General features: G+C 41.7%; 1 protein-coding gene across 1 annotated transcript; it reads left to right on the top strand.

Moving 5' to 3' along the window:
- Positions 1 to 363: 363 nt before the first annotated feature.
- psme3ip1 (proteasome activator subunit 3 interacting protein 1) lies at positions 364 to 13,423 on the top strand. The gene is made up of 8 exons (XM_079249584.1): positions 364 to 400; positions 1,943 to 2,074; positions 2,163 to 2,261; positions 7,102 to 7,224; positions 9,019 to 9,157; positions 9,238 to 9,320; positions 12,415 to 12,627; positions 13,009 to 13,423. Exons 2-8 carry the CDS (start codon positions 1,948 to 1,950, stop codon positions 13,011 to 13,013), a joined length of 789 nt encoding a protein of 262 aa, XP_079105710.1. The 5' UTR covers positions 364 to 400; positions 1,943 to 1,947; the 3' UTR covers positions 13,014 to 13,423.
- Positions 13,424 to 13,433: the final 10 nt, after the last annotated feature.

The raw sequence follows: 13,433 nt of genomic DNA, 5'->3' as shown, positions 1-13,433 counted from the left end.
TGTATCTATAAATTGTTTCTATAAACTATAAGTACAATACGTAAAATTATTTTCAAACGATACACAGACAACAAGATTAATTTACATGATTTGTGGAGATTAACAAACCGCTGTCACACTAGAGGATTTTTAGGTTCTTGATTATTATTTTCTGTTTAGTGATTTAATTAATCGTTTAATTAATTATTAAATAATAGGAAAATAGAATTAATAGAAACTCAACCAAATGATTATAATTTAATGGTTAATTACTCAGTTAAATGGTAGAGAAAGAGATTTCTCATGCCATCGCAGAAAGCGAACCGGAACTAAAAGTCCCTTATTTAATATTTTGCACGAGCAATTTCTACTGTAACACAACACGTCATTGATTTGGAGCTGTCTGCTAGTCTAAAGCTTGGTAAGTTTAAGCTTTAAATGATGTATTTCAGCGCAATGTGAGAGAATGCTGCGTTAAAACTCAGTTCTGTTGGGTTGTATATCCATACGTGTCGCTTCTCCGACATGACACGACGTTGTTTCGCTGACAGCGGTGATAAAAGCTTTGCAAAGCTTGCCGAGCTTAGCTTAGGGCTGCAGCGAGTTCATGGCTCTAATCATCGTTTCAATGCAAACAACACGAACCTGATCCCTGACAGATGTAAGATAAACTGCTAGCCAAATTGACTTTGCATTGGTAGTTTAATTTCTATAAAGGCTCATTTAATTTTTCTGTAACTGTCGTCATCAAATCCGTACATACAAGAAGAGTAACAAGGTTTATACAGTTGTGCTCATGTGTATTCATCCCCTTTCATTAAAGAAAAGGCTAAAATTTACAACAAATAACTGGAGGCTTATAAAAGGAACAATAACTAAAAATTTGCAAAAATATTATTTAGTAATATAAGACGCTGTTTTTCATTTAATTGAGTTGAAGAAAGAAAAACAAACAAACAAACAAATGTGTCCTGGACAAATTAGAGACTTTTCTGTTGAACAGTGGGACAAAATACCTGTCAACAGGTGCAGAAGTCTGACTGAGAGGAACAGAAAACACCTGACTGGAGCGGAAACATTAGAGGATTGTACAACTAAATATTAGTTTATGACTGATGTAATATGTAATAAATTAATGAAAGGGTATGAATAAATATGAGCACAACTGTACTGTTGCATAAGTTGGCTGGTTTTGAATACAGTGACAATTCTAGCAGTGTAAATCTAAATTTGTGCTGCTCAAATAATTTGATAAGCAAAATATGTATTTGTTGCATATTTTAATTGTAAAATCATGTAGTGACATATGAATAATATTTTAATAAGCACTGGTTTTGTACTGTGGGGAACAGTACAAGAGAGACAAGATTATATTAGGTGATATATTTTCTGGTAAACTTCATTGAATAAAGAATATAATATTGTCTATAAATTAGGGGTGGGTAATTAGACTGAAAAAAATAAAAATTGGGGTTTTTTTGCTTTACAATTTTAAAATAGAATTTTTATTTTCTTTTATTTATTTTTTTTAATTAAAAGATTTTTTTTTTCAAATAAATAAAAAAATAATCCATTATAAAAATTAAGCCAATTTTATTGTTTTTATTGATGTTTTTACTTGTCTTTTTGGGGATTATAGCAGCAGAATGATGATCTGGCTACTGTGTTGTTTTTTCTTCATTAAAATCAAGAAAAAAGACTAACAAAAAAAAGTTTTCTACATTTTTTTTTGTTTCTAGTTTACAAATATCAGCAATATTGTGAGACTTTTTATTTAAATCGATTCGGCACCCAAAAGAATTATAAGTGAATCGAGATGACAGCACATCGTCACAGCCCTGATATAAATTATTAACGAATCCTCTGCGATGAACTGACTAGGACTGTATTCTTTTAGAGAAAAAAATGTGGTCTTCTTGGAAGAAACTCAGAATATTTGTTGAATGGTGTGTTTTATGTGTAGCTGAAATGTCAGGGGGAGAAGCAGGCGGCGTGGACCTCAGCAGGAAGTTTGTTTCTGAAGCAGAGCTTGATGAGAGGAGGAAAAAGAGACAGGAGGAATGGGAGAAAGTCAGGAAGCCCGACGACCCCGAGGGTGAGAATTCATTCACTTCCACACTGATCCTAAACATACATGACGCATGTAGTTGCAGTTCATGCAGCATCATTTTGTGTTTCCTCAGAGGCCCCAGAGGAGGAGTATGACCCACGCTCTCTCTTTGAGCGACTCCAGGAGCAAAAAGACAAGAAACAACAGGAATTTGAGGAGCAGTTTAAATTCAGTGGGTTTTTCTCTTATTTTCTTTTCTTCTTGCAGTTAAATTGAACATTTTGTTTTTCATTTTCTCCACAGAAAACAGATTAATCAGCAGTATTCCTCAGCAGCACAACACAGGAGATGAACATTTTACTTTCTTCTGCTTTTAGCGGTTTCACCTCCTGCTTTTTGTTTAGGACATCAGGAAGCGTTATTCCTGCTAGTTTATCATCTCCTGTCAGATTTTATCAGGTAATCCTTCCTGCAACACAAATCTGCCTTCTCATCTAAAACTCAGCTTTTACAGGAACTTCACAATCTGCTGAAATCACATAAATAACTGTGTGACGTCCGAGTTAGGATGAGGATGTGTGTGTTAAAGGCTCTCAGTACTATACAGTACTCCCAGTACTATACAGTACCCCCAGTACTATACAGTACTCCCAGTACTACACAGTACCCCCAGTACTATACAGTACCCCCAGTACTATACAGTACTCCCAGTACTACACAGTACCCCCAGTACTATACAGTACTCCCAGTACTACACAGTACCCCCAGTACTATACAGTACTCCCAGTACTACACAGTACCCCCAGTACTATACAGTACTCCCAGTACTATACAGTACCCCCAGTACTATACAGTACTCCCAGTACTACACAGTACCCCCAGTACTATACAGTACTCCCAGTACTACACAGTACCCCCAGTACTATACAGTACTCCCAGTACTATACAGTACCCCCAGTACTATACAGTACCCCCAGTACTATACAGTACTCCCAGTACTACACAGTACCCCCAGTACTATACAGTACTCCCAGTACTACACAGTACCCCCAGTACTATACAGTACTCCCAGTACTACACAGTACCCCCAGTACTATACAGTACTCCCAGTACTATACAGTACCCCCAGTACTATACAGTACTCCCAGTACTATACAGTACTCCCAGTACTACACAGTACCCCCAGTACTATACAGTACTCCCAGTACTACACAGTACCCCCAGTACTATACAGTACTCCCAGTACTACACAGTACCCCCAGTACTATACAGTACTCCAGTACTACACAGTACCCCCAGTACTATACAGTACTCCCAGTACTACACAGTACCCCCAGTACTATACAGTACTCCCAGTACTACACAGTACCCCCAGTACTACACAGTACCCCCAGTACTATACAGTACTCCAGTACTACACAGTACTCCCAGTACTACACAGTACCCCCAGTACTATACAGTACTCCCAGTACTACACAGTACCCCCTGTACTATACAGTACTCCCAGTACTACACAGTACCCCCAGTACTATACAGTACCCCCAGTACTATACAGTACTCCCAGTACTACACAGTACCCCCAGTACTATACAGTACTCCCAGTACTACACAGTACCCCCAGTACTATACAGTACTCCCAGTACTACACAGTACTCCCAGTACTACACAGTACCCCTAGTACTATACAGTACCCCCAGTACTATACAGTACTCCCAGTACTACACAGTACCCCCAGTACTATACAGTACTCCCAGTACTACACAGTACTCCCAGTACTACACAGTACCCCCAGTACTATACAGTACTCCCAGTACTACACAGTACCCCCAGTACTACACAGTACCCCCAGTACTATACAGTACTCCCAGTACTACACAGTACCCCCAGTACTATACAGTACTCCCAGTACTATACAGTACTCCCAGTACTACACAGTACCCCCAGTACTATACAGTACCCCCAGTACTATACAGTACTCCCAGTACTACACAGTACCCCCAGTACTACACAGTACTCCCAGTACTACACAGTACTCCCAGTACTACACAGTACTCCCAGTACTATACAGTACCCCCAGTACTACACAGTACCCCCAGTACTATACAGTACCCCCAGTACTATACAGTACTCCCAGTACTACACAGTACCCCCAGTACTATACAGTACCCCCAGTACTATACAGTACCCCCAGTACTATACAGTACTCCCAGTACTACACAGTACTCCCAGTACTACACAGTACCCCCTGTACTATACAGTACTCCCAGTACTATACAGTACCCCCAGTACTATACAGTACTCCCAGTACTATACAGTACCCCCAGTACTATACAGTACCCCCAGTACTATACAGTACTCCCAGTACTATACAGTACCCCCAGTACTATACAGTACTCCCAGTACTATACAGTACACCCAGGACTACACAGTACCCCCAGGACTATACAGTACCCCCAGGACTATACAGTACTCCCAGTACTACACAGTACCCCCAGTACTATACAGTACCCCCTGTACTATACAGTACTCCCAGTACTATACAGTACCCCCAGTACTATACAGTACTCCCAGTACTATACAGTACCCCCAGTACTATACAGTACTCCCAGTACTATACAGTACCCCCAGTACTATACAGTACTCCCAGTACTATACAGTACACCCAGGACTACACAGTACCCCCAGGACTATACAGTACCCCCAGTACTATACAGTACTCCCAGTACTACACAGTACCCCCAGTACTATACAGTACCCCCTGTACTATACAGTACTCCCAGTACTATACAGTACCCCCAGTACTATACAGTACTCCCAGTACTATACAGTACCCCCAGTACTATACAGTACCCCCAGTACTATACAGTACTCCCAGTACTATACAGTACACCCAGGACTACACAGTACCCCCAGGACTATACAGTACCCCCAGGACTATACAGTACCCCCAGTACTATACAGTACTCCCAGTACTATACAGTACACCCAGTACTATACAGTACTCCCAGTACTATACAGTACACCCAGTACTATACAGTACACCCAGTACTATACAGTACACCCAGTACTATAAAGTACTCCCAGTACTATACAGTACTCCCAGTACTATACAGTACTCCCAGTACTATACAGTACACCCAGTACTATACAGTACACCCAGGACTACACAGTACTCCCAGGACTATACAGTACTCCCAGTACTATACAGTACTCCCAGTACTATACAGTACTCCCAGTACTATACAGTACCCCCAGTACTATACAGTACACCCAGTACTATACAGTACTCCCAGTACTATACAGTACACCCAGTACTATACAGTACTCCCAGTACTATACAGTACACCCAGTACTATACAGTACACCCAGTACTATACAGTACACCCAGTACTATACAGTACACCCAGTACTATACAGTACTTCCAGTACTATACAGTACTCCCAGTACTATACAGTACTCCCAGTACTATACAGTACCCCCAGTACTATACAGTACACCCAGTACTATACAGTACACCCAGTACTATACAGTACACCCAGTACTATACAGTACTCCCAGTACTATACAGTACACCCAGTACTATAAAGTACTCCCAGTACTGTACAGTACTCCCAGTACTGTACAGTACTCCCAGTACTATACAGTACACCCAGGACTACACAGTACACCCAGGACTATACAGTACTCCCAGTACTATACAGTACTCCCAGTACTATACAGTACCCCCAGTACTATACAGTACTCCCAGTACTATACAGTACACCCAGTACTATACAGTACTCCCAGTACTATACAGTACACCCAGTACTATAAAGTACTCCCAGTACTATACAGTACTCCCAGTACTATACAGTACTCCCAGTACTATACAGTACACCCAGTACTATACAGTACTCCCAGTACTATACAGTACACCCAGTACTATACAGTACTCCCAGTACTATACAGTACCCCCAGTACTATACAGTACTCCCAGTACTATACAGTACTCCCAGTACTGTACAGTACTCCCAGTACTGTACAGTACTCCCAGTACTGTACAGTACACCCAGTACTATACAGTACACCCAGGACTACACAGTACACCCAGGACTATACAGTACTCCCAGTACTATACAGTACTCCCAGTACTATACAGTACTCCCAGTACTATACAGTACCCCCAGTACTATACAGTACACCCAGTACTATACAGTACTCCCAGTACTATACAGTACACCCAGTACTATACAGTACTCCCAGTACTATACAGTACACCCAGTACTATAAAGTACACCCAGTACTACACAGTACACCCAGTACTACACAGTACACCCAGTACTACACAGTACCCCCAGTACTATACAGTACACCCAGTACTATACAGTACTCCCAGTACTATACAGTACACCCAGTACTATACAGTACACCCAGTACTATACAGTACACCCAGTACTACACAGTACTCCCAGTACTATACAGTACACCCAGTACTATACAGTACACCCAGTACTATGAAGCTATAGAACACATGACGCGTTTTTAACAGGCTGCTGGGAAGACACTGTTTACAAATCCAGTATAAAAACTGGTTCCTTGTTAAGTTTTCTGCTTTATGTCGACACATAAAAGCCTTTTGATGTTGGTAAAAATGTTGAGGTCAGTAATAAATGGCTTAAAAATTACACAAATACCTCGTTTTACTGGAAATATCCTCATAAAGCGACTGGTCTGAATATGACCGGGAGAAACAGTGAAAGAATTTCAGACAGATGGAGAACCATCGATCAAAACCACTTGAAGAGGAGAACAGAGCGCTGCTGCTTAAAATATGTAAATGATGTAAACATAACATTACAGGGTTGACTGGGTTCTGTAGGGGTGTAATGGTACGTTAAAAAAAATCATGAAGAGATGCTGAAACTGCTGATAAATCTGTCTTCCAGGTTTAATTCATACATTACTGGGCCGTAACTTATATTCCTAACAGAAGCATTTATCCGTTCAGGTTCATTCCGGCGTTTTCCTTTCAAGGCCTCGTGTGAGATTTCATTTTCTGCCATGTGTTGAGAGCATGTTTCCATGGTGACAGGGAACATGGTGAGGGGATTAGACGAGGATGAGACCAGCTTCTTGGACGAGGTCTCCCGGCAACAGTGTCTGGTTGAGAAGCAACGGCGGGACGAGGAGAAGCAGGAGCTGCTGGAATACAGAATATCCTCCATCATGTCATGGTTTACACTCAACGACAAGCAGAAATAATCTGTGTGATTATTTGCCTGATGTTACCGCTTACCTCGTGGTTTTTGTGTTTTTCACTGACATCCTTTCAACAATCATCACATCTGCATAAAAGGGATGAAAAAGACAGAATTTCATCAATTCATTCAAACTTTTTTAGTTTTTAACTAAAAGGAAGATGCTGTAGCTGAAGATTTAATGCAGCTTAATTGTGTTTAAAACAGTTTTTTTTTTTTTTATCAATCTGTCTTATGCTCAAGCTTCATCTAAAAGTTCAGAATGTTCCATCCAGCTCAGTTAACGTCATTCACCCCACTGGGTCATTCCTTTGCAGCTTCATCACACCCACCAGTAACCTTAAGCTCAATGTCAGCGATTAAATACTGTTAGAAAAGCACACGGACACATCAAAACTGTGAGCTCGACAGGTCCTCAAGCCAATAATATAAATAATAAACCTACGAAATCAGAGTAATTTGGAACAAATCCTGCACATAAGATACACGTTAGATGTGAAAAAACTCAGACATATGTGGAGTTTACCAGGGAGATATGTGCTCTCTTTGACAAATGGTGCCAGGCCATAAAGTGACAACGTCTGATACTTTGCGTGAGCTGATGTTGCTGGAGGAGTTTAAAAACCAGCTTCCTGGTCGGATCTGTTCATCTTAACGAACAAAAAGTGACATCTTTCACTGCTGCTGCTGTTCTGGCGGATGAATTTATCCTCACGCAGAAAGTTTTTTCTTCTTCAGTCCGGATGGATTCAGATAATTGAGACAGACCAAGGGACAAACTTCATGTCTAAGGTGTTCGCACAGATTATTACGGAGATGAATATCAAAAGTCCCGTCCTGATCACCCGGAGTCTCAGGAGGCTCTAGAAAGATTCCACCAAACTCTAAAATCCATGCTGAGAAAATTCTGTCCCAGAGGGAGCGGGATGAAGGTCTGGCTTTGTTAATGTTTGCTGTCTGTGATACGACCAGGCTACTGGCAGGTCCCGTTAACATGGACACCTCAAAACTGTGAGCTCGACAGGTCCTCAAGCCAAAACTGTAAATAATAAACCTACAAAATCAAAGTCATTTTAAACAAATCCTGCACATAAGTTTATGTATGATGGTCGACTGGACCTAAAATGCACTTTAACCTTTACAGGTGAACTTAATTTGATTTTCTGTCAACTTTTATTTAAGTATTTATTGTATAACAGACTGCTGTCTAACAAGGTGATTAATTACAAAACATAAAGCCAAAAGAAGTGTCTGAGTTATGAATAGATGACTAAATGTTGTGGTTGTATGTAAAGCTCCGGTCCCTGTCCCACACACAAGAATCGGCCACTGAGCAGAACTTTATTGTCTGTTGGAGCCGATTGTTGGAGCAGATGTGTTGGAAAAGGGATACATGGAAAACCTGCAGACCATCGGCCCACGAGGACCGACTTTGGACACCCCTGATGTACAGAGTCTTCTTCATAATCCTGTTCTCATCAGACCAAGACATGCCTGATGCAGGACAAGTTAGGCTGCGCTATATGTATATATATATATATATATATATATATATATATATATAAAAAAGGTAAATAATTTTACCTTTAAAAGCCGACCTGTCGTGATAAAATAACAGTTTAAAATGAACTTTTTACATTTTCTCCATCTGTGACTCATTTCTTCCTCTGAAAATGTTCAGTTTTTCCTTCCTGATGCAGAAACGTCTCAGGGCTGCGTTAGAGTTCATCCACCTTAACTCTGCTGTCACAGCGCTCTAATGAAGCAAGCGGCTGCAGACAGTCGCAGAGAGCCTGAAAAGAAGGCCACATCGAAACCTTTAGGAGCGGAGCAGAGGACCAGCCACCTGTCTCAGGCTCATTTACTAGCTGGAGCTGTCAAGAGACGCAGGTACGCACAAACACTCCCACCTTCTCAGCCTGAAGCCGTGTGTCTGTCTGTTTGGCCTGATGGCCGTCTTCCTCTCCCAGTTCGTCACAGTCATCAGACAACGGGAAGAAACAGAAGGTGGAAATCACCACGACAACGGCAGGAGACGGAGCACGACTCGCAGGTGGGCTGCAGCCTGAGGTCTTCCACGCACATCTACACTACTGCTAGACGTACTAACACACGGATACAGCTGGTTAGTGGTCACCAAACCGTGCAGAATACACCCAATGACGACGCATCAGAACGCCTGATGATGCAAAGCCACGCACGTTAAAGCAGCGCGTCTTAGTCCTGGTCCTCGGTGTTCACTGCCCTGCATGTTTTAGTTCCTACCAACTCCAGCACACCTCATGCAGATTAACTTAATTTCTTTCCAAGTTCTATGGAAACATGATAAGGAGTCGGGTGTGTCAGAGTAGGGTTAGCTGTAAAACAGGCGGGGATGTGGCCCCCGAGGACCGGGGTTAAGAACACTGCTTTAAAGTCCACTGAGGGAAATAAGTTTTTGACCTCGGTGCCAGTTTCCTTCACAGAAGATCAGTAGAGAAGCAATAAAACCAGACAATAATCCACATTTAACCAGGAGGACAAACCAGCCAATCAGATTGTAGGGGAGGGAAAAGAAAAGACTGAAGATAAGGAGGACGAGGCTTTTTTAAATTTTTTAAATATTTAAAATTTGATTTAATGTATCAACAAGTTAAGTTTGGAAATGGTTCAGTTTGCAGCGTCGACCCAAATCTTCTTCCAGCGGGTTAAGATGGAGGCTAGGGGTGGGAAGATGGAATCAAAACATCGAAAATCGGGATTTTTTTTTGCTTCACAGTTTTAAAATTTCAACAAAAAAAAAATTTCAAACAAATAAAAATAATCCACTATGAAATTTTTATCATTTTTATTGTTTTTATTGATCTTTTTACTTGTCTTCTTGGGCGTTATAGCAGCAGAACGATGGTCTGGCTTATTGGGTTGTTTTTTCCTCATTGAAATCAAGAAAAATAACCAAAAAAAAAAAAGTTTTATACAATTTTTTTGTTTTAATCTACAAAATCAGCAATATCAAAGAATTGTGAGAATCGCAATTTAAATCGAATCGGGACCCAAAAAATCTAATCGAATGAGGACAGAAGCGCATCGTGACAGCCCTAATGGAGGCTGTGTGACAAGTCGTAGAAACTCTCTGTTCTGTCCGAGTCGACACAACAGAGGCAGACCTTTCCTCATCTGCTGCTTCCATGTAGCGTAATGTAGAGACTTCTGAACCACAGATGTGTCAGGCAGCGTCTGAGAGATGAGAACACTGAACCCCCTCAGTCTGCCAGAGACTGTCGTAAACCAGGACACGGACTGAGAGGGAGATGTGTCGTCTGAAAATTCAATTCAACTTTATTTGTATAGCGCCACTTCACAACAATGTTGTCACAGGGCACTTTACATACACGAATCAACATACACATCATTTCAAGCCAATTCATACATATTCTATAATAGAAACCAACTGATTGCATCGAGTCATGACTCTGAAAATGGAGAAAGTCTCCTGTGTTACTGTAGGTAGAGTAGTTCTGAACGGTGACGACTGGTGAGCTGACACTGTACCAATAGATGGGACATTGGAGAGTGTGTCTCCCTGACACTGTAGGTTTTCTTTAGAAAAAGGGAAACCACTTCATCATGACGGCATTTGGTCAGTTTTATTTATGAGACACAGAAGAAATAAAATGTTTCAACAAAAACGCGCCGTCATCGTGCTGAAGCATTTCCTGACTTTCTACCAGAAACTCATATTTCACTTCCATAAATGATTTAATCTTCTGTTGTCGTTTTTCCCACAAGGCTTCATTTTTTAATGCATTTTAAATAAATATGAGAAGAAAGCCTGAACTTTAGCTGGTATATTCCATTAAAAGAGCAGAAAGATCTGCGGGTAGGGGGACCAGATCTTCTCTCACCATGTGGGACAAAGACTGAAAATGTGGGACAATGTGAGATTCCACTCTGCCATGACAAGTCAAAAAAAATTAACTTTCTATTCTGCTCTTTGGTAATAAAATTACAAACCAGACATAACAAATCTGTGGTTATAAAGCCTCCCTCTGAGTAGAGAGTTTTTTGTGCCATTTCACGTCTTATTCCCCGCCGTGTGACACGGAAAAATGACTTCTCTCTCAGGTTTAACCCAGGAATATCTGCTTTCCCAGTCTTTGTTGTAACAACACTTTCCTTTCTTCTTCACCGCACCCGTTCCTGTCCTCCATGATCGATTGAAATCGATAATAAACATACAAAATCAAAGTAATTTGATTTTCGTCAGTGGGTGCGACAGTGTATCCTAGCTGTGCATTAAGTCCCGCCTCCTAGTTTGATTGACATGAGTGCAACTCAAATCAGCAGGCGGTGTGATGTAACAGCCATCAAATATTTTGCCACACACTTTGTTTTTTTTTTCCTTCATAAAAGTGAAAACTGATCATAACGATGCGGGACAGCGCCCCGTTTTGTGGGACGTGTGAAAAGTAATAAAAATGTGGGACTATCCCGCACAAAGCGGGACATCTGGCCACCCGACCAGCTGGTGACTGATCAGAGGGACTTTCTGTAACTCACCTCTCTCTCCCCAGAGTCCACGCAGCTCTTCAGAGCTCCTTCAGGTTTCACTCCAGATTAAATAAAAAGAATGACGTCCCAGTTAAATAAGAAGCAGTTGGGTTTTCAGCCTCCTAGCAGATGAAAATGTGGCTCTCAGCATGAAGACCAAAAGCAGCAGGTCTCCAGGTTACGCTGATATGATCATCAGAGGTGATGAAGGTGCCTAAATGGTTTTTAAAAACCCCAAAGTTTTCCTTTAAAGCAGACTATAAGCATTTAGGGACCTCCCAGGTTATCGTTGGCTCCTGCTACTTTTATCTACGACTCACTTTTAACTCAGATTTTGTTTATTGACTTCTTCCTCATGATGATTTTTGCTTTTATTGTTTGGCTTTGATGTTTTTATGTCTTAAAATCATTTTGAGTTTTTTTTCCCCCCTTTTGTTGTAGCTGTTTGGTGCTATGTAGGGCCGGCTTGTTGCCAATTGCAACCATACTTGTTTTTTTTATTTTTGTAATGCATTTTGACGTTGAGTCATACAGAAATAATCTATTGGTTGAAAAAATAAAAGGCTGTATGGATGCGTTTACAGTTCCTGAGTCTTACACTGTGTTGTGGCGTTCAGAACAGGCGGGCGGAGCTGGTGCCGGAGGCGGGGCAGGGGAGGCTGACGACCGACAGGCGGTGCCCGGCCTCACAGCGAAGACGCCGCCAGCTCCCCTGAGCTCCAGTCAGGGCGTGCTCCACCTGCCGTCGGCGGCCGTGTGTGTCGGCGTTTTACCGGGACTCTGTGTTTACTCTGGCAGCAGCGACTCCGACAGCAGCTCGGACAGCGAAGGTAGCGTGGACGCAATTATGCCGCCGTATCCTCGGCACAGCAGGGCCTACAGATAAACACGGCAGCAGCCATCACACACACACACACACACACACACACACACACACACACACACACACACTGAAATGTATGCAAGTCTTCAGAAAAGGTAAAGTCACACAACATACACACGTTAAAGTTGCTACTCCTTGTAAACGTTGTCAGTGTTCCTGTCGTTTTCACAGCTGTGAGTTAAACTGTTGCTCTTTGTCTTCAGACAAAGTTCAGCCCAACAACAAAAACCTTATTTAACTAAATCTATTTATGTCTTTATTTTCTTGCTATTGTGGCTCTCAAACGTGACACCTCCACCCTAATTTCCCTCAATCGCATCTCACACAGTTTAAGCCGAGCATCCAATCCCGCACTGCCTACCCCGACGACATCCTGTCCCCCATGCTCCCCTCCCATCCCCAGCCACAGCGACTGCAAGCTGTACTATTGGCTGAAGGAACAGTGATTGACAGCTGTGGAGCAAGGAAGAGACTGCTTTAGACTGTCACATGACTCACACCTTTTAGCTTTCAGCAGCAGAGGAGTGAGAGCGCCACATGCTCCTCTCACTTTTCCGTTGACCTTGATCCTTCATTGCAGGGTGGGAATGGTTTGGAAATTATTTTATTTGTGACATGTAGATCAGTATTTTGTTTTGAAAGTCTTTCCTGGAAGATGCTGGACTGTTGGTTGCTGTCTCAGATGTTTGAGGCATGTTTTGTTTGTCAAAGTCTGAACAGGAAAAATAAAGGACTTGCCCTTGTTTTCTGATA

Source organism: Telmatherina bonti (assembly GCF_933228915.1).
Source record: "Telmatherina bonti genome assembly, chromosome: 2".
In the NCBI taxonomy this organism is placed as follows: domain Eukaryota; kingdom Metazoa; phylum Chordata; class Actinopteri; order Atheriniformes; family Telmatherinidae; genus Telmatherina; species Telmatherina bonti.
The sequence above is the reverse complement of the archived record's forward strand: the minus strand, read 5'-3'. Positions and strand labels throughout refer to the sequence as shown.